This window comes from Argiope bruennichi, chromosome 6 (genome assembly GCF_947563725.1).
Source record: "Argiope bruennichi chromosome 6, qqArgBrue1.1, whole genome shotgun sequence".
NCBI lineage: Eukaryota > Metazoa > Arthropoda > Arachnida > Araneae > Araneidae > Argiope > Argiope bruennichi.
Window position 1 is genome coordinate 132,160,908 of NC_079156.1, and position 25,260 is coordinate 132,186,167.

At 30.4% G+C, this 25,260-nt stretch overlaps 1 protein-coding gene across 1 annotated transcript; it reads right to left on the minus strand.

Moving 5' to 3' along the window:
* Nucleotides 1-548: 548 nt before the first annotated feature.
* LOC129972686 (protein obstructor-E-like) lies at nucleotides 549-24,995 on the minus strand. The gene is made up of 4 exons (XM_056086907.1): nucleotides 24,861-24,995; nucleotides 5,045-5,275; nucleotides 3,231-3,582; nucleotides 549-1,972 (listed from the first exon to the last, which is right to left on the minus strand). Exons 1-4 carry the CDS (start codon nucleotides 24,910-24,912, stop codon nucleotides 1,798-1,800), a joined length of 810 nt encoding a protein of 269 aa, XP_055942882.1. The 5' UTR covers nucleotides 24,913-24,995; the 3' UTR covers nucleotides 549-1,797.
* Nucleotides 24,996-25,260: the final 265 nt, after the last annotated feature.

The window sequence follows — 25,260 nt, forward strand, 5'->3', positions numbered from 1 at the left end:
ATAAGAATTAATAATAAATTTGTAAAAATATTTTATTTTTAACTATTATTTATTTGAATGCAGTAAAAGACAACGAAAACACAGACTGACAGTACAGACATTACTGAACAGGTATATCATGAATACTAGTTAAAAATTCTTAATCAATTTAAAGGCATTGAACAGAATTTAGTTTTAACACATGCTTCATAATACAACACATCCTAATGTATTACTTTAAATATAATAAAAATGAGCAGAATTTAGTTTAACAGTCTTCAAAGTGCAATTTTGAGGATTTGCTAAATGCAAATATATAAGTATAACAAAGTAAGTAGTAACAAATAGTAACTGTGATTACTCTAGAAAATTTTCAGACCAAAAAACGAAATAAAGTAAGTACATTGTGCATATATCTATTAACATGTACAGCTTATTTAAACTGATAAATAAGTCAAATTCTAAAGCACAATGAACACTGGCAAAGAAGAAACATCTTGTCTATAGTGAGAAATGGTTATCAAATCCTTATCGTTACAGATGTTTATCAAAATAATGGAAACACCACAAAAGAATACAAAAATCTTTATTAGTAGGACATAAGGCCACCTTTGGCATGCAATACAACTTGGATATCCGTGGAAATAAAATCATACAAATAGGAATAGATTGTACAGGAATATTGTATAATTCTTCTTGTAGATATTGTGGAAGTTCTGGGAGAGATCTGTGGAAGACACTGATTCTGGATTGAACACTCTGTCAGACCTTATCAGTTTGATTATATTGATGTTGGGGGACAGTCCAGTCCAAAGCAGACGTTTCACTTCATCACCATGTACATCAAATCAAACATACATGAATAGGAAGATTATCATCCTGGAAAATTCCATCTCCAGTAGGAAACAAAGTTTGTATTACAGGATGGATCAGATCAGCTAAAACTGTTCCCAGCAACATTTCCTTTTAGGTTTACAACTGGAATGACAGAAACCCATGACACGGTTGTCCATATAATGAGAGATACAACTCCTTACCTGATAATTGGAAAGAGACAATTATAATCATATACTTGTGCAGGTATCCTCCAAACATGTGCTCATCCAGTTGTAAGGAAATGTGTGAAACATGATTCATATGACAATATAATTGTCTTCAACTTAATGGTAGAGCAGGCATTGAGATTGTGGCACCAATGTAGACAACATTTGGCATTAACATCTGTGACGAGTGACTTAGGAATTGCTTCTCAGCGATAAATGATCTGTTTATGAAAGTGCTTCCTAAATGTAACATAACATGAGAAATATCCAGGTGCTAATTGAGCTCTGTGAACATTTTGGCAACCATTCTTTCCTTTTTTGACATTACAATTCACTTCAATACTTGCCGGTGTAAAACAGGCCTTCTTAAACAAAGACCGCGAATCAATTAGGATCAAGAAAATACCTCAAGCAACCTTCTTTCTTTTCTTTACTCTTATTCATTAAAATTAACTTGAAGATTTCGTAGAAAATTAGTAGAATAATTTTTAAATTTAAATTAAATAATGTCCCATTTTTCTTATTTGATTTCTAACTTAAGGTCTAAAAAAGAGTTTCAGGATGTGAAATGGGGTAACGAAAAATCTTTTTGGCTAATGCTAATCGCCAGAGAGAAGAAATGAAGCCCTGAATTAAAAAGATTTTAAGAATATGCATTGTGGAAACATCTTTAACCCTATCATTAGTTTGTGCGGATGGAAAGCTGTATGCATCAGTCTGTAACAATGAGGCTGTATAGGAAAATGTCCTTGCAGATGGATAAGGCGAGAACATCTTAATTATTAATGGTCTCGTCTTCTGCTGTCACTCGACGGTTCGCTCCAGGTCGCCTTGGAGGAGGAACTTCGTATTCTGCCGTCACTCGACGGTTCCCTCCAGGTCGCCTTGGAGGAGGAACTTCGTCTTGAAGATCTTCGTCTTCTACCTCTTCTGGTTCAGGCGTTACCACACTAAAAAACAGAAAAAATATAGTTAGCCAAAAAATTGTCTTTTAAAAGAAGTATATCAGAATGATCTGATTGTTGAATTCTAGTTTTTAGAATATCTTGTCTAATGATAGTATCATTAAACAACATAAATTTAATTCATGCTAGTAGGTCTATTTTCACTTTCAGCATAATTATAACCAACTTATACCCCGTTTAGGAGCCCTAACGGTTTATCTTCAGATATTTTAAAAGTGATATAATAATTAAAATAATGAAATAACCAGTACATGCCAATTCGAACAAGATTATGCGAAACGTTCAGAAATTCTTCCTTCACCGCATTAATAATAAACAATTTTTAAATAAGGTTTTTCTGATATTTTTTTAAAAATGCTTTATGTTGATTCGTCACATATTTCTTTGGAGGGAGAGGGGGCATCTAAAAAGGTTTGCTCACATATAGTCTAGCAAGGGCTCGCAGCAATGAAAAACTATGGCATCTTCCATTGATCAAAGAACCTTATACTTCTTAAGTAGCAAATGAGTCTGACATATCTCCAGTTTGTAGGTGAAACTGATGAAATCAGAGGAAACTGCTTTTCAATTTCCATTGATTTCCACTTCCACTATTTCCTGATAGCATATATATAATATAGAAAAGTACAAATATACTGAAATGTCGCAAGAATCTCCATCGTTGTGACAAATATATGTGAGATACCGATATTTTCAAAAGGTTTGACAAAGTATGTACTGCCGCTGTGAAGGGTTCCAAATTTCAAATAATAAGAAATTAGAACACTTCTCATAAAAATGAACTTAGCAATGTGCAAGTCTAAAATATCTCTAAGAAAGAGTTTTCATATTGTCGCCTTTAATTCACCCGGTTACCTTTAAAGTCGTGTATTCTTATATGTTCCTGCCTTTTCTTAATCCTCTCTACTACCCAAAAAATTTTAAACACTTCATTTTCCTATTAGCACACATAAATTAAACAATATTGTATGATACTAAATAATATTCGAAATATTGTATAGTATTGTTAAATATTGCATAATATAATATAATATCGCATAATATTGTACAATAGGCTGTGCTACCAGGGTTTGAATTCTATTGCCTAAATTACATAAAACACTGAAAGTATATTTTTGAAAAGTTTAAATATTGCAGAAGTGGTGAAATATATGTTGTATATGTATTACTTTCTCTTCTATACAAGGGAAAAAACACGAAAGGATTTAATTTATGAAAAACAGGAGCATGTCACTATACTCACCATCCCGGAACATTACCGTTCCAGTCGCATCTGAGAGTTTCCTGTTTGAAAGCCAGACCTGCCGGGCACCTCTGCAGCCTGGGATAGCCTCCGACGCATTGCCAGTATCGCACGCACGATCCCTCGATGGCCTTCAAACCGCTGGGTGCGTCCTTGCAGAGGGGATGTTGTTGGCAGCCGGGCACCTTATCGGGCCAGTCGCAAGCGTGCACTTGCTCGTTGTAGAGGAGGGAGAAAGGGCACATCTGGACAGTGCCAGTGCCGTTCCAGCAAAGCCAGTAACGGGTGCAGCTCTTCTCATGAGGATAGATACCGAACAAATAGGCACAGGGAGCGCTGCCTTTAGCAGGCTCTGCAAAGAAAAAAATAGGATTTTTATTTAAATGTTTTTTAGTGCCAAGTGATATCTTTTGATTCAATTTACAATAGAAATTTCAAAGTCATGGTAAACATTAATATCGATTTCTTTTTACTATTTATGAATCTTTCTTTTAATATGAATCAAGTTCATACTGCTGGTTCCGCATAAATGTATACAGCAGTGACCAGTGAAAATGTACTATATTTGTTTTTATCATATTTTTATACGAGATTGGAGCAATCTCTTAAAATATGATGCAATAGCAAAACCGATGGTGCAACCATGCTACTTTTTGAAATTGATCAAAATCACTTTCTTTTTAACAATAATATTTGATCAGCTTAAAATTATTAGACTTTATTCTCTCGCAAATGTAAGTGATACTTTTTTTCGGCCCAATTTATTTTTATCAAAAATACAGAGTGAAGAGATTACTTAAAAAAATAATTATTGATTATCTAGATTTCGAGGAAATTCTAACCATATATATTAAGTCCGCTTTAATTTTCTCTCAAATCGTACCTGACTGCAGCTTTACTCTTCTAACTAATGTTGTAGCATCGCAGGAAGTTTCGAGAGTGGAATGGATGTATACTATGACTCTCCGTAAAACCAAACTTTTAAGCTTTCAGGTGAAAATTTGAATTTATTCAGAGAATCTTGCAGCTTATTTCACTTTTAAATGCTGATTTTTGAATAAAAGAGAATTTTGAAATCGGAAGAAAATTTTCCTTTCATCCTGTTTGGTGGTCACTACATATAAATAGAAATGTCTGAAAGACAAGGTCCGCTCGGCAGTTTTTTTTTTTTTTTCTTTTTTTTTTTTGAAAAATCGTGTTTTTTCGGAGGAAATATTTAGTTACGAATCACATACTTATTACATATGAATACTTTTCAATCTTACCTACATGTGAACAGGTCTTTTATATTTTTTAAAAAATCACAAATACACTTAGTTTAACATGTTAGTCGAAGCAATCTGCTATATAACAGTATACATTTTACAGTTTATTTACCATTACTAATATTTTTGAAATTATTGATGAAATTAAAAATGATAAAACTATGTCCGAGGTGTCGCTATATGACCCTGTCAGCATGAGAGCAGATAGAAAAAGGATTCTAATAGTTAGTTATGAAAAAACGCGATTTTTTTGTGTGTGTGTGTGTGTGTGTGAAATCGCGTTTTTTTCCCCCAGGAAAGACATCTGTATAGATAAAATTAAAAAACAAAACCTTACCTAAATGTAAAATTTGATCCAAATCGTTAGAGCCGTTTCCGAAATGAACGAAATAAATAAATTTATATATGTACAGGAATTGCTCAAGTATATGAATTGTACAAGTTATATGATATAATAAGAAGCCCCGGCAGTTTATCTGTAAAGTGGCTGGCTGTATTATACAAAATAAAATATTCCTAAAAGCACTTGTGATTAACAATTTCACTTACGCCCCATGATCCTATTGTTTTCTGGGTCGGGACATCCCACTCTGTGTGGATAGTCGCATTTGTCTATGAGCCCCCTTCCCATGCCTGCGAAAGCCAGTCCATTGGGACATTCCTGTACGTAGGGCACGCCATCAATGCACTCGTAGTAATAATCACAGTAGTCCTCGTGGGGGAAGAAGCCATTTTCCGTCTTGCAGATGTCTTTGCTCTTTCCCTGCTGGGCAAAAGCCGCTGCAAAAAAATTGTTCACATTAGAATTCAAAATAATATTAATAATGAACGTTTAATAATAAATGCTCAACAGAAATTTTTATTCTTGAAATATCTTAATATATTTGTATGAACTAAAATTAAGATATTTCATAAATGCTTGAAAGTATAAAGTTATATTAACAGCAAAATATTTCTGTAGGACTATATGAACATTAAAAAAAGGCATTATCATAGAAATGGAGACAGGTAATTAGATCTTAATTAAAAGATATAGCTGACTTTTTGTGTGATATCCGTCTTCAGTTTTGTCTGAGAGGTCTCCAAATTGTCGACAGCTATTACATATCTCACCTATCTAGAGTTTTATTACTTTCTTGCATACAAAGTAAAGAGAAAGTACTGCGATTGTCAAAAAATTCGAACTCGAGATTTTGATGAATATTCATGTTTCAGACCTCTCTTAGTTCGAAAAACATAATTTTGAAAAAGTCTGTCTCACATCTGTTTGTCTAAATGTCTACATCTGTGACAAATAGCCCAAAAATCTTTTAAGTTAAACGGATGAAGTCTGGTATGTGGTCGTTACATCAAATCGGTAGATTTCTATCAAATTTTGATCAAAACTCGTTCAGAGAAAGTATGCTATTCGGCTGTTCGATTACAATTAACACGATACCCACAAAAAGAAGAGAGATAGAAGTAAAAAATATCAGTTCATAGATTTAACTACTATAGTGTAGAAAGTTATCAATTTTGAGCCAAATCCAACAAGGAGTCAAACGTTCAGATCGTACCAGAATCAAATATAAGATATAACTCAAAAGCGCAATGAATTAAATATATCAAATTTGGTATGGGATTGTGTGACTAAAAATACAATTCTCTTCAATCTTTGGGGAAAAACGCGTCTTAAGAACAAATAGTATTAACCGCACGCCAAGGATGAATCGCCAAGAATCACATGGCATATTCAGTAAAAATGATAAATTTACGTCAAAGGTTAAAGTTTCGCAGTTATTGTACGCCAACACCATGTAAGGCATTCTCTGTCTTACCCATGGTCCATATTTGTTTGTGGCGGGGGGAGAGGTAAAATGATTACACCTTTAAGCATGGAAGTTTTGGAGAAATCACTCCAACTGGTATACGTAGGAAAACTCTCATAATCTAAGGAAACCTTGCCCAAAAATAATAGTAATTGGTGACCGGTGTATTCTCCGGTTTATTCATTAATGTAGTAAGTGTAATGGTGTCCGAATTAAGGCATTATTTTTTTTCATTTTCAAATAAATACACTAAGGTCCTATTTCCATGATGTTCCCTAAGACTGCGTCTAAGTAGCGTCTATAGTCCATCCACACAGATACATACTAGTTATCAAGCCACTGCCTTCCAACGACTGAACATTTGCCTATAACGCAAGCTGACTTATTCATATTTTTTCAGTTGGCATGATTAATTGCCACATATATATTTGCTTTCAGATAACGTGTGTTAAGCTAATGCATTATTTCAGGCACGCAGAACAGTTAACATACGCATATCCCAAAAGGTTGAGCTAGAACCTTGAATGAATACTACTCAAAAAAGTACAAAATGCTGTTCAATATTGCTACAATACTTTCAAGATATTCTAAACATTCAATATATGGAAGAAAATCATATAAAATATCTTAGAATATTCTTGCACTAATTGCTAATGATATGCTAATGACACCACCTATTAGATTGCAAATTGAGGACAGTTAAAACCAAAACACAGTAGGAGTTCGCAAATAAACTGAACCAAAAAATTTGTACATGTATTTCTCTTATATCCAACACTAAAAGTTAAGAAATGTGTCAGACTTTCATTCGAAACTCGGAAATTTAGTAGTAACTCTGGAAAAATTCTTTATTAATTGTTACCAAATGTATGCTACAATTAACAATATCTTTAGGCCTTAGCATATTTAACATTCCAATTTCAATATTACATTTAGCTCAAGATAAAGAAGACTGCTGAAACCATTCCAAAATTAGGAATTATGAAATTTTTACTATAAGATTTAATTTTGTTTCATTTTATTTAATAATGTTTCATTTTTATTTAATATTTCTAATTTTAAAAAGTTCTCGAAAATGCAGTAGCCACCTCGGGCTTAGTGTAGTCAGATCTACTACACACGACAGATGAAAATGCTAACTTTACAAAATTAAAAAATTAAAACCACTAAGAATATTGACTATTTACATATATGATGTTTTAACTCGAGTTGTAAGAAAATAAAAAATTGAATCAAGCAGAAACTGAGAATTAAGTAATTGATTAAACGAAATATTTTTTGGAAATTCTTAGCATGAAAAACAATCTAACAACAGAAGATAAACAATCGCCTACGTAAAATTAATTTTAAATAAAAATTAAACTTCCGAAGCAGGCGAATTTAGAAAACGTATTTCCAAATGTATGGTACTTATAAAACTACAATTTAAAATGTCTATTCTCCTGCATTTAAATTTCTAATTCATCTGCCAATGAAAGAGATAAGTTGCCGAAATTTCTCAGAAAAAAAGGCAGTGCTATTACCACAGCTGAGAACTAGTTCAGGCCGATCGCGAAACACCTGTTTATTATTTCTGTGAGAGAAACGGATTAAAAAATATGTTCTCTCCCCACCATTGAATGTTCATTAATTTCCTTAACTTTCCCATGTGTCCTTGAAGAGAAGAGGAGGGAGCTTGTGCAATACTGCCTCACACGTGCTAACTGTATTCGAAGGCCGAACACTCCAGGGGCAGGGAACGGGTTCTGAGGGGAACGGAACTGTCTCCAGGAGATACTCTACCATCTTCCGAGAACATAAATTGCTCAACAATAAATCCTTGCGCAATCCGAAGGTAGAAAAATGTAGTACCTCACAGTGTGCAATATAAATGGTGAACTCATGAATACAAAATTTCAAACTAGTTATTATCTAAGTGAAAATCAAAGGACATTTATTCCCAATGTACAGTCTTTTTTACTACGCAATTTTACTAATTTTGCTCATATTCAATTAAACGAAAAAAATCCTATTAATTATAATTTAAAAGGGAAGTGCTTCTATTATACAATTTTGCTGACCATATCAGCTTTAAGCTTGTATTCAGTTCCGCTCAATTACTTTTTACCATATATTTCCATTCGTAATCAACAAAAGCTTCCATCATGCTATCTAACCTTTAAAACTTTTCTATAAGACTTCGTGTGTGTGTGTGTGTGTGTGTGTGTGTGTGTGTGTGTGTGTGTGTGTGTGTGTGTGTGTGTGTGTGTGTGTGTGTGTGTGTGTGTGTGTGTGTGTGTGTGTGTGTGTGTCCGTGCTATAATTATTATATCTAGTAATAATTGTTTATAAGTATTATAAAGATAGACGAATCAAACATAAAATGTTATCTTGCTACGATGTTTCGAATTCCTTTAAATTTTTTTATTATTATTAAAATTAAGTATTTTCCGATAAATTTTGCTATTTGATGAGGAAACAAATTTAAGTATTCAGACAAATTGGCGAACTGAATTTTTCTTTTTAGTATAATAGTAACTATTCTGTGATAGAAAATGGCTTATGACAGAATACTGCTAAAGTAATTCATACAATCACTAGTCCATCTACTTTCAAATAAGTCTTCAAAAGGAATACAGAACTATGAAAGTCATCTAGGTAACAATAAACACTCTAATGAAAAAATAACTCCATTTCAATTCACTTTCTTACTCAGTCAGTAATTCTAGCGGTAGAAATCTGCTTTTCGGACTGCCGCCAAATGGCTATTATCTCTAAGAAGTTGCAAATGATGTAAGATGTACGTTAATTCAAATAATCATTGATTTACTTGTTTGGGTTAATACGATAGCAATGAATTCCACCGAACAATCCTCGGAGATGGGGGCTATGCCTGAAAATAGATTTCAAATACTTTGGCGTTGCATGAATTGAGTCTTCTTCAAAAAAATTTATAATGAAAAATATAAAATGAAATGGAAAATATTTTACGAAGGTTTGAAAGTATTATTTACAAAAAAATATTTAAAAATCAAATTTAATTCGCAGAAGCGAAATGTTTTCATTAAAGAGAAAAACAATCAATATTTCGCAGACATTTTTTTTTTTTTTTTTGCGTTCTGTAACAATAGTTTAGAAAATCTACTTTACAAATAAAGCTTTATTATGCAGATGCTTAAACTGTTACATCATACAATCGTCTTAAAGAATTTAATTTTTTTTTCTAAAATAAAATCGAAATATTCCGTGTCCCTTTTTAAATAAAGATGATATCTTCAGACATGTCACGAAATTGAATTTCAAGGTCCGAAAGGAAAAACATTCAGGTATTTATAAATGAAAGTAATCAGACATTATTAAGATATTATCCTCCAGGTAGACACTTTCTCTTGTTATCTGACCTTCGATTGGTTGGCAAGGTCGCCATTTCCGTGAGAAGACTCGTTCAATCAGATTTTACTTTTGCTTTCTGGGTCTGTTTTGAAGGCGGATATTTTGCATTTAAATTTTGCAATCAAATCAATGATCTTTCCGCTAGCCATGTACTGACATAACTTTAAATGAAAATTTGAGTCATCCAAGAATTGATGGTTTAATAAAGCATTGTCTCCAACGGCTTACCATCTCCGATATAATAATACTTTCAAATATCATACCCTATTATTAACTGCCCTAACTGGTCTAATTGAATCATCCAAGCCTTAATTGCCCTATTATTGATTGATGAGTTCATTTTTAAAATGTAAAAAATATTTTATATTAACTTTTAACTGTATTAGTAGAAAAAAAGGTCTTATTTTCATCAATTTAATCTGATATTTATAAGCTAAATGCTATAATATGTAAATTGCGTGTTTTTCATAGTACCTATGACTCAAATACGCTCTGCAGACAATTTTAGACTTACCAAGTATAACTTATAATTACGTTTTCCTTGAAATATGCTCTCTAAATAAAAGACCTTATAAATTTTTTATTAATCATATAATTAAAAATAATCGCAATGTAATCGTTTTTTTTTCTGATTACCTTCAAAAAAATATTATCATACAAATACAAATTTTACATTACTTTAAAATTTTAAAACCTGGCTCTTCAGTGATACCAATTTTATTTCTGTACATTCATTTTCTAATTTGAATAAATGTTTAAAAACAATTTAATTATATTTTACAACAATATTTTTTATGGTTTTGATCGTTACTATAAATACACGCATTGTAATGCTATTAAGAAATGTTTTGTGTGTACGTTAGCGGTGCAATAATTAAAATAATAAAATAATACTAAGAGAGATGAATGAACCTTAAACCATTATCAAATATAGGTAGCACTGAATGTCGCACTATATTTGACAATATTGTGCAATATTATATTATTCAGTATTATCATATCCAAGTAGCACATAATTTCCACAATATTTTACGATATTGGGCGATATTTTGTTATTTAATATTCTACAGTCCAAATATTCTATATTGCAAATATTACTTAATATCACACAATATTGTACAATATATTTGTGTTCTAATACAATATTTTAGAATAGAATGTCGGCAAATTCGAATAAAAAAAATTCGATATATTTCAGCCATTTCTAATAAATAAAGAATAAAATGAACTCTTAAAAGTTAAGATATAAAATATGTTTTATAAATTGATAAGCTGTTATGAAACAACATGTAGAAATAATCATGTGATTGTCCTTTTCTTTTGTCATACCAGTATAACAAGTATCATGAGAATGTGAGAATCAAGCTTGACTAGTACTTCAAATTAAGTGAGAGACTAAAGATTCATTCATTTTTCTAATAAAACCAGAAGACAGCAGTCGTGGTTAAGCTTCAAGCTTGATTTTGTATATTTGCTTGACTTTTAAACAGTTATTAGATTTAAAAAATAATAATAATTTATGGGTTATGCGATTAAAAAAATTTCTTGAAATTGTCGAAGTTCAATTTTTCTCTCTAAATGAGATAAAGTGATGAACATTTTGATTTAAAAAATATTTTCGTCTTAATCATGTGACTTCAAGATTAACACTATCGCTTTGGCAATCACAATATGTAAATGAATTGTTGAAAATATTTCTATTAATAGTTTATACCTGATGTAAGGTATTTTGATGTAAACCTTAAAATAGTAAAACCCAATGACAAAACTAGGAAGCATTGTTAAACGATGCCATTCTGTGACAAATTATATTCTTTAGAAACAACATTGATAAAAAAAGGGTTCCCCCCCCCCAAAAAAAAAGAATACTTATTACTTTAAAAAAAAAAAAAACGCCACAAAATATACAGTTATTTATATTTAAAAAAAGGATGTATCTTTTGCTTTTGTACTTTTAAATGTAATAAGTTATTGAAATGGTGGCATGATTTTATAGTTTATAATGGAGAAAACATATTAATTTAATAAGCTCTATCGAAATTTTTTTCACGATTATCGTCAATTGGATCTTTTTGAATAAATTTCTGTAAAAGAAAGATTTTTTTTATGTTATAATTTTGTTTTTTACATATTAACGGCATAATTATGGCATGGCATTTTTTTTTAAATTATTGATACACTAAAGTGTTAAGAGGATACGTTTATAATCATAGGACTAACTATATTAAACGAATAATATATTTTACAAAGTATTTCTGTAAAAGCTGTTCTTTTACAATCTTGGAATAAAGGCCGGAAAGCAAACATGTAGGCTGCTTACACGTGCTTTCATTCTACTAATAACCCATTATGCTCAATTTAGGTCGAGCCATCATTGCAGTGGAATTTCGAAACTCCTGTGCATGAAAAGTTGTTTTTCGCGGAATTAAAGTAAAGGGGAAGGAAGGATAAATAAGAAAGGTGGATGCTCCTCGGTATGGAGGGCAAAATCAATTGGGGCCATGTTTTCTAAAAATACCGGATTCGCAATAAGATATTGCAAATTCTTTTCTGTGACCGTATCACAATAGAGCATGTTGAAAAAATGATTGGTAACGATATTGGATAGAATATTTAAGCATTTTTTTACTCACGAAAAAGATGCCCTGAATCTAACTTTTTTGATGCAAATCTAAATTAGAAGTTTCTACATTCCCTTAGTTTATCTCATAAAAAGTTATTTTGACTATTACGTGCCCTTAAATTTCCTTAAAGAACTTTAAAGCCAGAATAATCAGAAAAAAACTGTATAAAATTTAATTAAACACAAGTGTTTTAATTAGTGTTAGGATGACCACTCTCCTACTGATTTTTTTAAAAAATAAATGTAAAAACCCATTGAAGCAGTGGAAAAACTAGCAAGCCAGTTAATATCTTCTAGAAGATGTCAGCTAAAGATATCAAAGTTACATAAACCCTTCCTCCAATAAAAAGCCATGGCTAAAAAGATAATTTTATATAATTTTTAAAATATATAAAATTTTATATTCACACAATCTTTTGATTGCAATCACAAGCTTTTGATTTCATAATACATAAGCAAATTTAGTTTTAACCACTAACACCAGTTGAAATCTTTATGTAAAAATATAAAAGAAATTGTCTAGGAAACAGCAATTTTTATCATAGAAGAGAAACATTTTAAACATTTTATTTAACGTTTTGTTAACATTTTACACATATTAAACATTTTAATTGTAGTCGTGCTGTTTAAAAACAGTACTTTGGAATATTTTAGAAGCTGTATCTTCATCATGTTTAAGTTTAGGATTGTATATTATGATGGAAAAGTTTAGTTCAAAACTTTCTAACTGAATGAAGGATATCAACATAACATGTATTTAAAAATATCTCTTACATAATATTATTTAGAAATCATTAAATAAATTCTGAATGGAAAAAAAATGATTAAAAATTTAATAGAAAAAAATAAATTCATGATTTAAAGTTATCATTATTTGACTCGTTTTTGTGATAAATCAATCTGAAACAATTCTGAGTCATCTGCGAATAATTTTTTACCAAACGGAAAAAATCGTTTGCTTTTCATCTGCACTTTTGTTCTTGAATTTGTTTATTTCGATTGTAGATGTAAAAAAAAATATTTTGAGTAAATGAATATGTAAGTCAATAAAAACTATTGTAAGTTTTATATATAAGCTGAATCATCTATCAACAGATTGAAACTATTAATTCAGGCACTTTTATTTCTATTGGAATAATTTGGCTTTCACAACAACTAATAGTTAAACGCTTGAGAACTAATTATTCTTCTCAATTTATTTATTTTTTACTTATTCCGTTTATATCTCTGTATTTAATTATTTTTTTCGAGACATTACCTCGTATTACAAGATAGTCTTTCTGGAAAAAATTGCGACCTGAATAATTCAGTATCAGTAAGACCTTGAAGATCCCCTGCTATTCATAATGTCATTCCGTTGGAGTGATTAGAGTTACACTAAACGAATGCTAAATGACTCTGAGTATGAAATACGTAATTTTAGACTACCATAATAAAGAAAACATTCAAATTCCCCATCTGAAATTCACAGGGTAACTGAAAAAAAATCTATTACGTAATTTTTTATTGCAGTTAGTTCCGCCTGTTTGAGTTATGATTCTCTCTTATTATTCATCCTATGTTTCTGATAATGAAAAATAAGAATGAATTAATTTTACAACGGTCAACAGCAGAGTTCAACACGTTTCCTTCATAGAGAAATGAGGGTATTATCTCCTCGCCTTTTTTGCATATCTCTACAATATCGAACGTTTTGTATTCAGTGTCGCCTTATAGGGAAATAAACTGAATATATATTTCTGAAAAATATCTCTTCCTAGAGTAGAATTTTGTTTAATATCTACATTACCAAATGGCAAATCTATACTACTACTATACAAATCTATACTACTACTATACAAATCTACACTACTACTATACAAATCTACACCCCATGACGAAATGTCGTTAATCTAACAAGTTGCTTCTTTTATCAGATTCTATAAACATTTAACCCATTGATTTGCTCTAAAATTTAATACAGATTTACATTTTTGTAAATAAAATCATATGTCAAAACTTATTGCGTCTTTAATTTCCCATGTTAAACATTTGCATAAACCAGCGAACACATGATTACGAAATATTGCCCAAATTTCTAATATATATGCGTATATGCGTACTAGACATCAATCACGTTTGTCTAGTTCGTTAAGTTTTCATATAATTAACATATATATATATATCAAGACAGACAGACATTTTTCCAATGATTGCTGTACTTTTTCTTCTTATATGCGTCGTACAAGACAACGTAAAAAACGGCACTAAAGCATTTTTCATTATTAACAAGCTTTTATTAAAACCATTTTTCTTCTGTCTATCTATCTAAATTCAGAAACTGATTTTAAACTAATTTTCCGATGAAGTACATATTTAAAACATTATACTTGGGTCAGATGACAATATAAAATTAACTCACTTTCTTTCCATCTGTTTGCTACACATTTTGCAATCGATCTTTCCTTACCTATAAACGGCGTCACATCAAATTGATAATTCATCGAAAAGTTAGTTTCAAATCTATTGCGGATTTCACACACATGAGAATAAAAAGCAGAAAATATTTATTTAAATAAGAAAAATTATTAAATCAATATTGCCCTGAAAATTTGTATGGGGTTATAAGAAAAAATTTGCATGGGGTTAAGAGAAATTATTTTATACTTTTTCGACAGTTTTAAAAGTGTAGTATATAAATTTTTATATAAATAATTATTTTTAAGATAAAATCAAAATTAACGTGATTCATAGAATAAAGAAAATTTCCTTCCTTTGTAAGCCATGTAACTGAATAGCAAATTCTGTGTCCCTGAAAAAAATCATTCGGATGTTTTCATTTATCCATAACAAACTCTTTTAGCAGCAATTATCGAAATATTCATTAGAACGCTTTAAATTAAGTTAAAAAAATTAGTCCCTGATTTAAACATTCTGAAAAACTTTCGTTATTTTTGGCATATCAAAAATAAATGTGAGACACTTTTCCTATTATTATTAACAATTTCGAAAATATAATAGGCAACACAGAAAGAGGTTCGCTTTCCTACTTTCCCGTATTTTTCAATCAGATGACCTTACAAAATGTATATTGAATTAAAAAGAATACCGGAACACTTAGGAACAATTTTATCAACCCTTATCCTTTCTGATAATTATAAAATAGTAGGTTTTTAAAGCGGAAAAATCGTAATTAATTATTTCTAAAATGTAGGACAATTAAAAGTTGCGAGTTGTCATGCCCATTAATAAAGTTTCAGATCAGATATTATAGTTAATACATATAAATAATAATTTCTTCTTTAAGCAGCAGATTTCTTTAGCACAATTTTATTTCAAACAAAAAAGAAATGATAAAAAACGCTTAGGCAGCCTTATTATTGCAGAGTACTTAACTTCTGTTCAATAAAATTGTCTTAACCATCTTAAGGGACCAAGGGACCTGGGACATTATCAATAATTTTTAAAATTGCCGAAATTTTAGATGTAAATAAAGGAGACTTTTTTCGCAAGTAAAATTTAATATCTGCTAGAAAATTTAGGAAATATGGAACGATTGATTTATTTTAAATATAAAACAGTAGACAAATATTTCTTTCATAAATCATTTGTTATTTAATAGCAAATCATTCGAAAAATATAATGTATTATGATAGCTCTAAAGTTCATAACCACAAATCAGTATGCTCAAAAAAATTATTTTTGGGTAAAATCATTCCAAAACTATCAAAATGAAAGAACAAAGGCTTAATAATTACAATGAATTTGTTTTCATTTAAATATGCTAATAATAAAAATTTTGAAAGTGAATGTCGTATTACTTAAAAATCAAAAAATTATATGATATTTGACGTGACAAATAACTTATAAAGATTAATGCCTCTACTCAGAAAAAAATTAAACATATATTTAACAGGTGCATAATGTTTGTAAATGTTGTTGCGAAAAATTTCATATGTTTGGAATGCATAGAATGTGTTGTTCTATGCGTACCGAAGTATGAAGAAAACATGTTTCTCGAAAAAGGCAAACATCTCTATCTTTTTATCCTTTATCTTTTTTCTTTAGGAGCTTAAGTTAAATTCATTATTAAAGGACCATTTATAAACTTTCGACTTTTCAAACTTATCGAAATTATATATTTTTGTAATCACTGCAATGTTTTTGGATTAAGATTAAAAAATAATTTTTTTGAAATTAAAAATGTTTCCAATTCCTTTAAATCAAGGGTGGGCATTAAGTCGACCGGGATCGATAATTTTATCACCAAGACATTTTGGGGTGACCGCCTTTACTAAAACCAAACCCGCTCATACTAAAAGAAACGTATTTATGGAACACGGATTTAATATAAATTATATATTCTCTTTATGTCTTATAGAAAACAAAGTTTTTCTCCTTCAAAATGACAAAAATTTAAAATTACTTAATTCAGAAAATAAGAATAAATTTTGGAATATAATGGACGTAGTAAAGTATCTTAATTTAAAAGAAAAGTTGCATATCATTTAACATCGGTCTTTGGCTCTACCTACATGTGTGAATCCGCATTTTCAACGATGACTATAATTCAGACAACATATCTTTCCCATCTAGCAGACGACCACTTAGAATCCAGTGGAAGATGAGTAATTAGTAATTATGGACCGAGATTGGCGGACAGCATGCAGACTGAGTCTTCTACAACTACGAGAACTGACTTCAGATGAAAATATTTTTTTAATGTATTTCGAATTGTTTTATAATAAATGCATCAACTGATATTATTATATCTGTGGCAATTATTATGTTTATACTTAGCTACCATTATAATGTTTGTAATTCTGCAGGTAAGTACATATTCCGTATTTGTTATTAAGTTATAATAAATATTGTAGACTTTTTATTTTAGCTCACCACAGCTACACCACTGTGTGACCGCAACACCTTGAAAAAGTTAGAAATATTCCCTACGCTGAAAAAGTTAGCGCACCCCCGCTTTAAACAACAGGTGTGGTGTGAAAATCGTAAGTGTGGGAAGCATGATGAAGTGAAATACTGTTCTGAGATGAATTCCTCCTATAATAAAGACCCACCACCCCAGTGCATCGGTGCCTGCGAGTCAGTGGGGCGAGCAACAGGTGAAAGTGCCTTCTGAGGCGTCACCTGAAGAAAATCTTCTTCCGTCGCCAAGAGAAGAGATCGTTGTCTTGAAGAAAACCCACATATTTCTCTTGACCCATTTTCACCGGCGCATTCTCCACGGGCGGTCTCCCTTCTAATGCGAGGCGTGTGCACAGCCCGGTCACGAAAAACAAAACAAAGCGTTCGTCATTGTCATAAACATCATCTTTCGATGGGTACTTCCGTTTCGGTACGCTTAGTAGTGGGAAATGCACTAAAAACCCGGCATGTGGCGAAAGAAATGTGTCTGACTTGTTGCATGCTGGGAAGTCCGGTGTTTGACCTCAGAGAAATATCAAAATTCAATGTTACTCTGGTTGTCCACTTAATTTTCAATACTCGTTGTTTTAAAGTAGGAGCTCTTAAATGAGTTGCACAGAAAAATGTCGGGGTCATAAAAATCATTATTAAAAAAGAACGTTCGGAAGGTCTTTATTCTCTGGAAATCCGTGCGAAAATTGTTAATATTAAAATTTTGATTCTAAATATTTTATTAAAATTCATTAAATAACTGTTTTAACTGAATATTACATCATTTTAACAAGATAATATATAGGTTGGCATACAATCTGCAAATTGTGTTATGCATATTGCATGGATCATTCAAAAGATTGTCTAAATCAGTGGGAAAAATCGTCTAAATCGGTGAAAAAATTGTTTAAATTGGTGAAAAAAAACGGTTCAAATAACTTTGCATGATAATCTTCATGAACTTAGAAGCACAACGTTTGGCACTTTGTTAACTCTCGGGTTTCTTAAATATATTGCAAGTATATTTTACAACAAAACTTTTCATTGTTGATTTTTTCGATTTATATTCACGCTCGTTGTAAATCATGATTTCATATGCAATCGTTTTTTTTCTCTTTTTGATATGAACAACAACTTTGTTTTATAATAACGAATAAAGAAGAACTCATATAGTTATAGGGCTCTACAAAGAATTGAACTTAAAATAACGGTTCCGATTATTTTTAGATCTCTGATGATTTTTATTTAGCAAGCAGAATTTCCTAATACTGAGGAGCAATGGCAGGGATTCTAAAACAGATGCAATATTTGAAGTCACAATTATTATATAAGTCTAGATACTTAGTAAGATAATATTCCTGTCCCTCTGTCCATTTTAATATTTCTTTAATAGAAAAGCGGCTTCCAGCTGGTCAAAAAAGAGAAAAGACCCAAGAAAGTCGCCAAAAATAATATGCTAACAGATATTTAGAACAGCAAACGATTGATTACCACCCAGAATATGAATTAAATACTCACGTTTCTGAAAATGTTCGTTCTTAATGAAAGTTATGACCAATAGTAAGCTATCGGGAAATAATTGATACAAAAAGAAAATAATATTGAGATTCGGATTAATATTCCTATATTCTAGAGCCATTTTCAACAGGAGGATTTGGCATTTAAAATGTCTGTACAAAAGCCTCAATTTAAAATCGTTCATTTGTCATTTTCTGCCTACGCATTTGAATAAATTTCACCATTGTTGTATGACATCAATCACAGGAAAAGAAAACATTTCACCCATCGCCGACAAATTACTCTCATCCAACAACTTTCTAATCCAATATGACAGCAACAATTGTGATCAACTTTACAGTAAAAAAAATTAAGGATCTTCCACGTGCTGGTATGTTAACTATGTTAGGAAATGCATTGAGCACAGGTCACCGCCTTTGACATTCGGATTTGTTTACCTAGATATGGGAACATCCACGTGTGCACACAAGCAGGGGTTGACTTCACCACTTTATTGTCCCACATCGGAAACGGGTTCTCACCTTTCTCCACCTTCGACACAATCTATAAACGACTTAATGACGAGAAAGCTTGTGTTTTCAATTAGTTGGAAGTGAAATTTTTATTTCGTAGTCCTGGAGTTAGTTAAATTCTATTCTCATCTTTTTTAAGCGGCGCTTTATGTTGAGAAACACAAATAACATTTCTTGAAAAGTTTTCTCGTAAAAGTTTTTATTGTTTAAGCAATTTTGTAATCTTCTTTATAACAAGATGGAAGAAATCTCAAACCTCCTCTTATAACGGAAATTTGGACAAAAGAATGGTAAAAAATGCTTACCACTCGTTTCAATTCATTTTAACATAATATCACTGGTCTTTTTCGATCGCCAATAAAGCTACTATTTTTATCCTACCTGCATTAGCATTCAATTTACAAGCTACAGATGTGTTTTCAGAGTAGAATATAAAAATAAAATTATCTGTCATGTGATTGGAAGAGATAGTGATTGGTTCTAAACGAAGAATGAAAAATCCACATTTTCACAAATAGTTTGCTTTATTACGAAGTATAATGAAATTTCATTCAACAAAACGTTGTCATAGTGCGAGTTGGATTAATTAAATTATTAACTGATGTAGCTAACAGTTGATATTTTCAGAAAAATATCATTGACATAGAAACATGAAATCTATGTATAATATATGTAAGTTGTTTGGAAGAATGGTAGAAATGTTCCTCATTGGTGAATAAAACTGTTCTATGAATAAATCAACATTAAATCTCTACCTAGAAGTGATATTTTTTAAATGCATATTCAAAATGATCCAATTTTCGGGAATATTTGTTCCTATATTTCAAAGAATTTAAGCTAAAAATATAGCGGGGATAAGTCTTCTCAGATGAATCTCTGAGGATAGGGATGGATATCTATGGTAGAATGATACCTGAAATGTGTAGGGTAACATGTTCAGAGTGGTTGGGGCAATTTTGGTGAAAACTTATCAAGCATGAGTCTGACTATTGAACAAAAATAATTATGGTAAACGAGTTATAGCTCATACATCTCTATTTTGGATGATGCGGAATCATTGAAAGACTTTTAACGAATGGAACAATTAAAACGAAATTCTTATTCCATGGCTCCAAAACATAAAGATTCCTCCAAATGGGCCTAAGAATGTAAAACGGATAATTGAAAAGTTGCTATACAGGATGTCTTTTTTAATCGTGACAAAATAGCTAATTCCAATGCCGTTAGATGGTTATGTTGTTGAAGTTTAGTGGCACAAAAGGCATTTTCTGACTAAATTGCGCCAAACATTTGGTTAAAATATTTGAAATCGTAAATCAACTGTTAGAGATAAGCAAATAGTTCCAGTCATTAAAAGAGCATTAAATGACTAAAAGATTATATTTTGTTTTATTTGAATGAATAAATGAAAAAAAATTATGAAGCTTTATGTAGTCCCTTTGTTTTATTAATCATATTCAGTAGGTAATTTTTGACACACAAGCATTTTAAGCCTAAATATTCCATACTTCTGTGACCAAAATTCATTGATTTATGTGGCCTTGAGTTTCATTACTTTAAGTCAGTCAACTACTATGCGAGCAACCGCCGAGCGTTAATTGGAAGATCGCCCTCGAAATGACTATTGTTATAGTCTAAAATTATCTAAAATAAGAATATTTATGTTTTCAAAACTCTGTTTACTTCTGTTTTAAAAGAGTGGATTTTTTTTTTTTTTTTTTTTTTTTTTTGTTTAAAATATCGGTTTGCCAAAGATATTTCGCTAAATATGATTGTTTCAGGAGACTTAATTTCATCAGTATATTTATCGACTAGAATACCTAAAGTTATAATTGTTTAAGTCGTTTAATTTTTTTTCCCATTTCGAAATATATACCAATCTCTAATGAGTGTGAAACTGACTGTTGGGCAACGATTAGATTATATGTCTTTTACAACTTTTTAAAAAATTAATTATTATTATTTGTAAACTATTTAATCAAAATTTGAGGAATATCTCATCAATAAATTAATATTAATAAATGCTATGCTATTTATAAAACAATATACCATTTATTTTCATTATTTTGATAATAAAGATCGAGTAACGCTGGGAACTCCGAAAGTTTTAAATATAATAGCCGCAGGATATACATAAATCTCTGTCAGATTGTTCCTAAAATGTAGCATAAAATTCCAACTGCTGTTACAATAACTCTGAAAAATAGTTTGAAGTTATTTTTTATAATTGTGACCCTAAGATATCAAGTTGCTCCCTTCCTCGATAAAAATAGTTTCTAATTATTATGTCCACACGTGTTCATATACATCTTATGAGAAAAAGGTCAATGGGTGAATGATGTAAACAGTTTTTCGACAGTGAGAAAGGGTCACTAAACTAAATATTTTTTTTTTCCTTTTGGTAATCCTCTTATAAATCATATTGCAACTTATTTTTATGCAAAAACTTTCAAACCGCAAATAAATGATCGTTCTCATAGCCTATATTGCCAAATGAAAGATGATTCCGTGTCCCACAACAAAGTCATTTCTCCGAAATGAAGGTAAAAAAAAGAAGTATGCTGAACAACAATCGGTTTAACCTTGTTTGTCACTAGGTGAACACGCCAGATTGCACAGGTGAATGGATTCGAGAAGCTAGAGTCACACTTTTCAAAGGTGCTGTTGTATAATTTTTACAAATAATAAAAATAAAAGGATGCGCGTGTGTACCTCTCTGTTGGCGCTTTACAGACTGTTGAAAGGATTTGGCGAAAAAATAATTCTGAAAAGGGTAATGAATACTTTGAAACGATTTTTTTAATATTTCAATTTATTAAAAATTTGAGGTTTTGCAGTTTTTCGCAATAACTTATGAAAATACTATTGCACTAAAAGGAATTTTGCATTGCCTGAAAATTCGAAAACTACACTTTTGATAATACCAGTTAAAATGTCACACAGTTTATTTCATGGTTTGCAATAATACTTTTAATTGTTGTAATTAAATTGAAACAAATTTCATTGTTCCGTCAAATCGTTTATTCACTTTTTTTTTTCCTTTATAAAACCATGGTAAACAAATTTTCTCTTCTTTAATAAATTAAAAGAACATTTTAAGAATACTGTAGAAGGAAATATATATACTTTCTTAAATATTTTTACAATGCTGAAACATTGAATGAAGTTATTTTTATTTCATTTCATAAATTTTATATAATGTTATCGCTTTGCATCAGCTTAAAATTAATAATTTTTAATAAAAATAATTTTATTTTAATAACAAGCAAACGATATTTATTTTTAGTTAAGAATTTTAATCACATTTTCCTAATTTATCAATAAAATTTCAGTATTATTACAACTTTTTTTATTCTTTTTTTTTTTTTCGTTTCAGATATTTTGAGTAAGAATTCATGAAAAAGAAACTTCTACACTTCTCAAAATATTATATTTGGTAAATTTAATCGTTAAACTTTTTCTAAATAAAAATTTTAATTATGCTTTCTTGATCGCATTTAGTTCCTTTAAATCTTTTTTTTTTTTTATAAAAACCCCTTGTTATTCTTTCATCCATTATGTATAATGCTGTGGATAATTTGCAAATTTTCTCACTCTTTAGTTTTTTGCTATTGAATTTGACCAAGCATAAACATTTGACTCAAGACGCTTGATATTGTTATGAATTACTTTAAAAGTGTGTTTAGATATGTGAAATTCATTTTCCCATAAATTTCAATTTTCATTAATTTTTTTTAATAATACTTTTTTTTTTGTCTTAAAAAGCACTAATGTTAAAATTTTAAATTTCTATTCCTTTCATATTATTATAATAAATACCAGGGAAACAATATTTTTGACGACAAAAATGACAATTTGACACAGATACTTTCAATAGGAAAAATTTCTGAACAGAGATGTTTTCTGGGAAGTTTTGTTGATTTGATCAGTGCTAATCGTCATATAAAAACACATTTTATATTTTTAAACATCTATGCGTTTTATTTCTTACAAATGGTAAAAAGTAAAAGTAAAAAGTGATGCAATCGTCTTCCATTTCAACTTAACTTTCTTCTTTTTTTCTAAAGTTACAACTTAGTGCGAAAATAATGGGAAAATACTATGTTAAAAAATGATTTGAGGAAAAAGTTAAATGTTTCAGTCTTAAAATAAATGATTACTATAACGCATTTGATGTATAAAATATTGAAATATAACTATGGAAATAAATAAAATAAATCACTTGCTTCTTAAATATTGCTTCTTCTTAAAGAAGAATTTAGAATAACATGGTATTCGGCTTGATTACTTTTAGCTCAATTAGCTTAATGAATTAAATTTAACATTGACTAACTTATAACATATATTGTGAAGAATTATTACAACTGACATTTTAATGCAAATTTATACATTTATAAATAAAAGTACAAAGTCACATGATCGGAAAATATTTTTGGGATAAAATAAAAAATTATAATAAATATTGCATAAATTTAATTTAAAAATACAAAATGCGTTTCAAACATGATAGAAACAGAATCACTGAATAAAAATAGAATCAACAAATTTTGTAATTTGGTTTATACTATTGAGTCAGCCTTAAGAAGGAGGTTTAGGCGGCAGTGGTCTATTGGTAAGGTCTCGGCTTCGGAAGCGGAGGGCTTCAGGTTCGAGACCCGATTCCACCGAAGAACCATCGTGTAAGAGGGTCTGTTGCACGTTAAATCCATCCTGACCAAACGGCCTCCCGTTGGTGTGGAGAGGGGGGTGCCAACTCAGGTGTCGTCCTCGTCATCTGACCACGGTTCAAAATTACGAGGTTCGTCCCAAAATAGCCCAATTGTTGCTTCAAAACGGGACGTTAATATAACAAAACTAAAACTCAACTAAACTTAAGAATGAGGTTAAAATTATTTTGATAAATTCAGATTCAAAATTATAAAAATTCTTTTATTTTTTATTTATTTCTGTTACCTAAATACTTCTGTATCTGATATCCTAAGTGATGGTCAGAAAACAATTTTATATTTTCTTTAATTTTCTCAGAGCGTTATTTTTATGAAATGCATTCAGTGAAGAAAATCAATAAAAAATCTCACTAATTTTAAAACGTTTTGAAACTTTGGACGTAATGTACGTTCCGTATAGTCTTTCTTTCTTCATTAAAATCACTTACTTTTTCGTTAATGTTATTAAAACTTTTAATTATAATTATTTATTTTTTACTCAGTTATTAATTTTGTTTTATTCATTTATTTATAAAACTCTTAAATATTTAAAAATATCTTTGATGTAATTTTTTTATTTCAAAACTTATAATTTTAGCTTAATAAGCTTATTTTTAGACAAATGATTTCTCAATGCGAATAAATCGATTTTGTTCTATACTTCTTTCAACTTCGAATCCGCAAAGTTCCATTATAGATTAAATGGTTAATGATTTAAAATTATGTATTTCTTCTATTTATATAAAAAAAAGAAATGTTGAGCTATTAAAAATAACAATTAAACATTATTCTAAATAAAAATTCCATTACGCACACGATAAATAAAAACTCGAAATATTTCCTTTCTAAGATAATATAAAATCGTTTGGTATCTTTTTAGAGATAGATCCTAAGAAGCCAACTCTTCGAAGGACGAGAAAACCACCGGCTTACCTGAGATGCAGAGCGCGGAGATGATGCAGACGATCTTTAGGATGGACTCCATGATTCCCAGTGAAAGATTGTTCTGAGGAGACGTCTCTTGTGGGACGGCCTTTTCAAGAATCTCGTTTGGCGCACACCCTCCCTCTTCCCCCTGCCTCTCCGCTTCACCTGCCGGCGGAACTTTCACAAATATTTTGGAAGAATCGCTCCGCTGTGTGACGGAACACTGGTTCAAATTCCAGGTCCACCAAGAATTCGTTACCATTCCGAAAATTCAATTAAAGAGCGCGTTCGCTAGTTTTCAAAACAGATATTTGAAAATGTGTTTTCGAATTTACTGAACTGGGTGCATTCTTGTCGAATACAATTTTCATATAATTCTTCGAATTTATATGCTGTATTTTTTTTC

What these genes read in the sequence shown, in the direction of transcription:
- LOC129972686 (XM_056086907.1), bottom strand. Translation starts at nt 24,912, where the DNA reads ATGGAGTCCATCCTAAAGATCGTCTGCATCATCTCCGCGCTCTGCATC. An exon ending in CTCCGCGCTCTGCATCTCAG is followed by an intron (nt 5,276 to 24,860) that starts GTAAGCCGGTGG and finishes ATTTTTTTGCAG; the next exon opens with CGGCTTTTGCCCAGCAGGGA. An exon ending in AAACAATAGGATCATGGGGC is followed by an intron (nt 3,583 to 5,044) that starts GTAAGTGAAATT and finishes TTTTCTTTGCAG; the next exon opens with AGCCTGCTAAAGGCAGCGCT.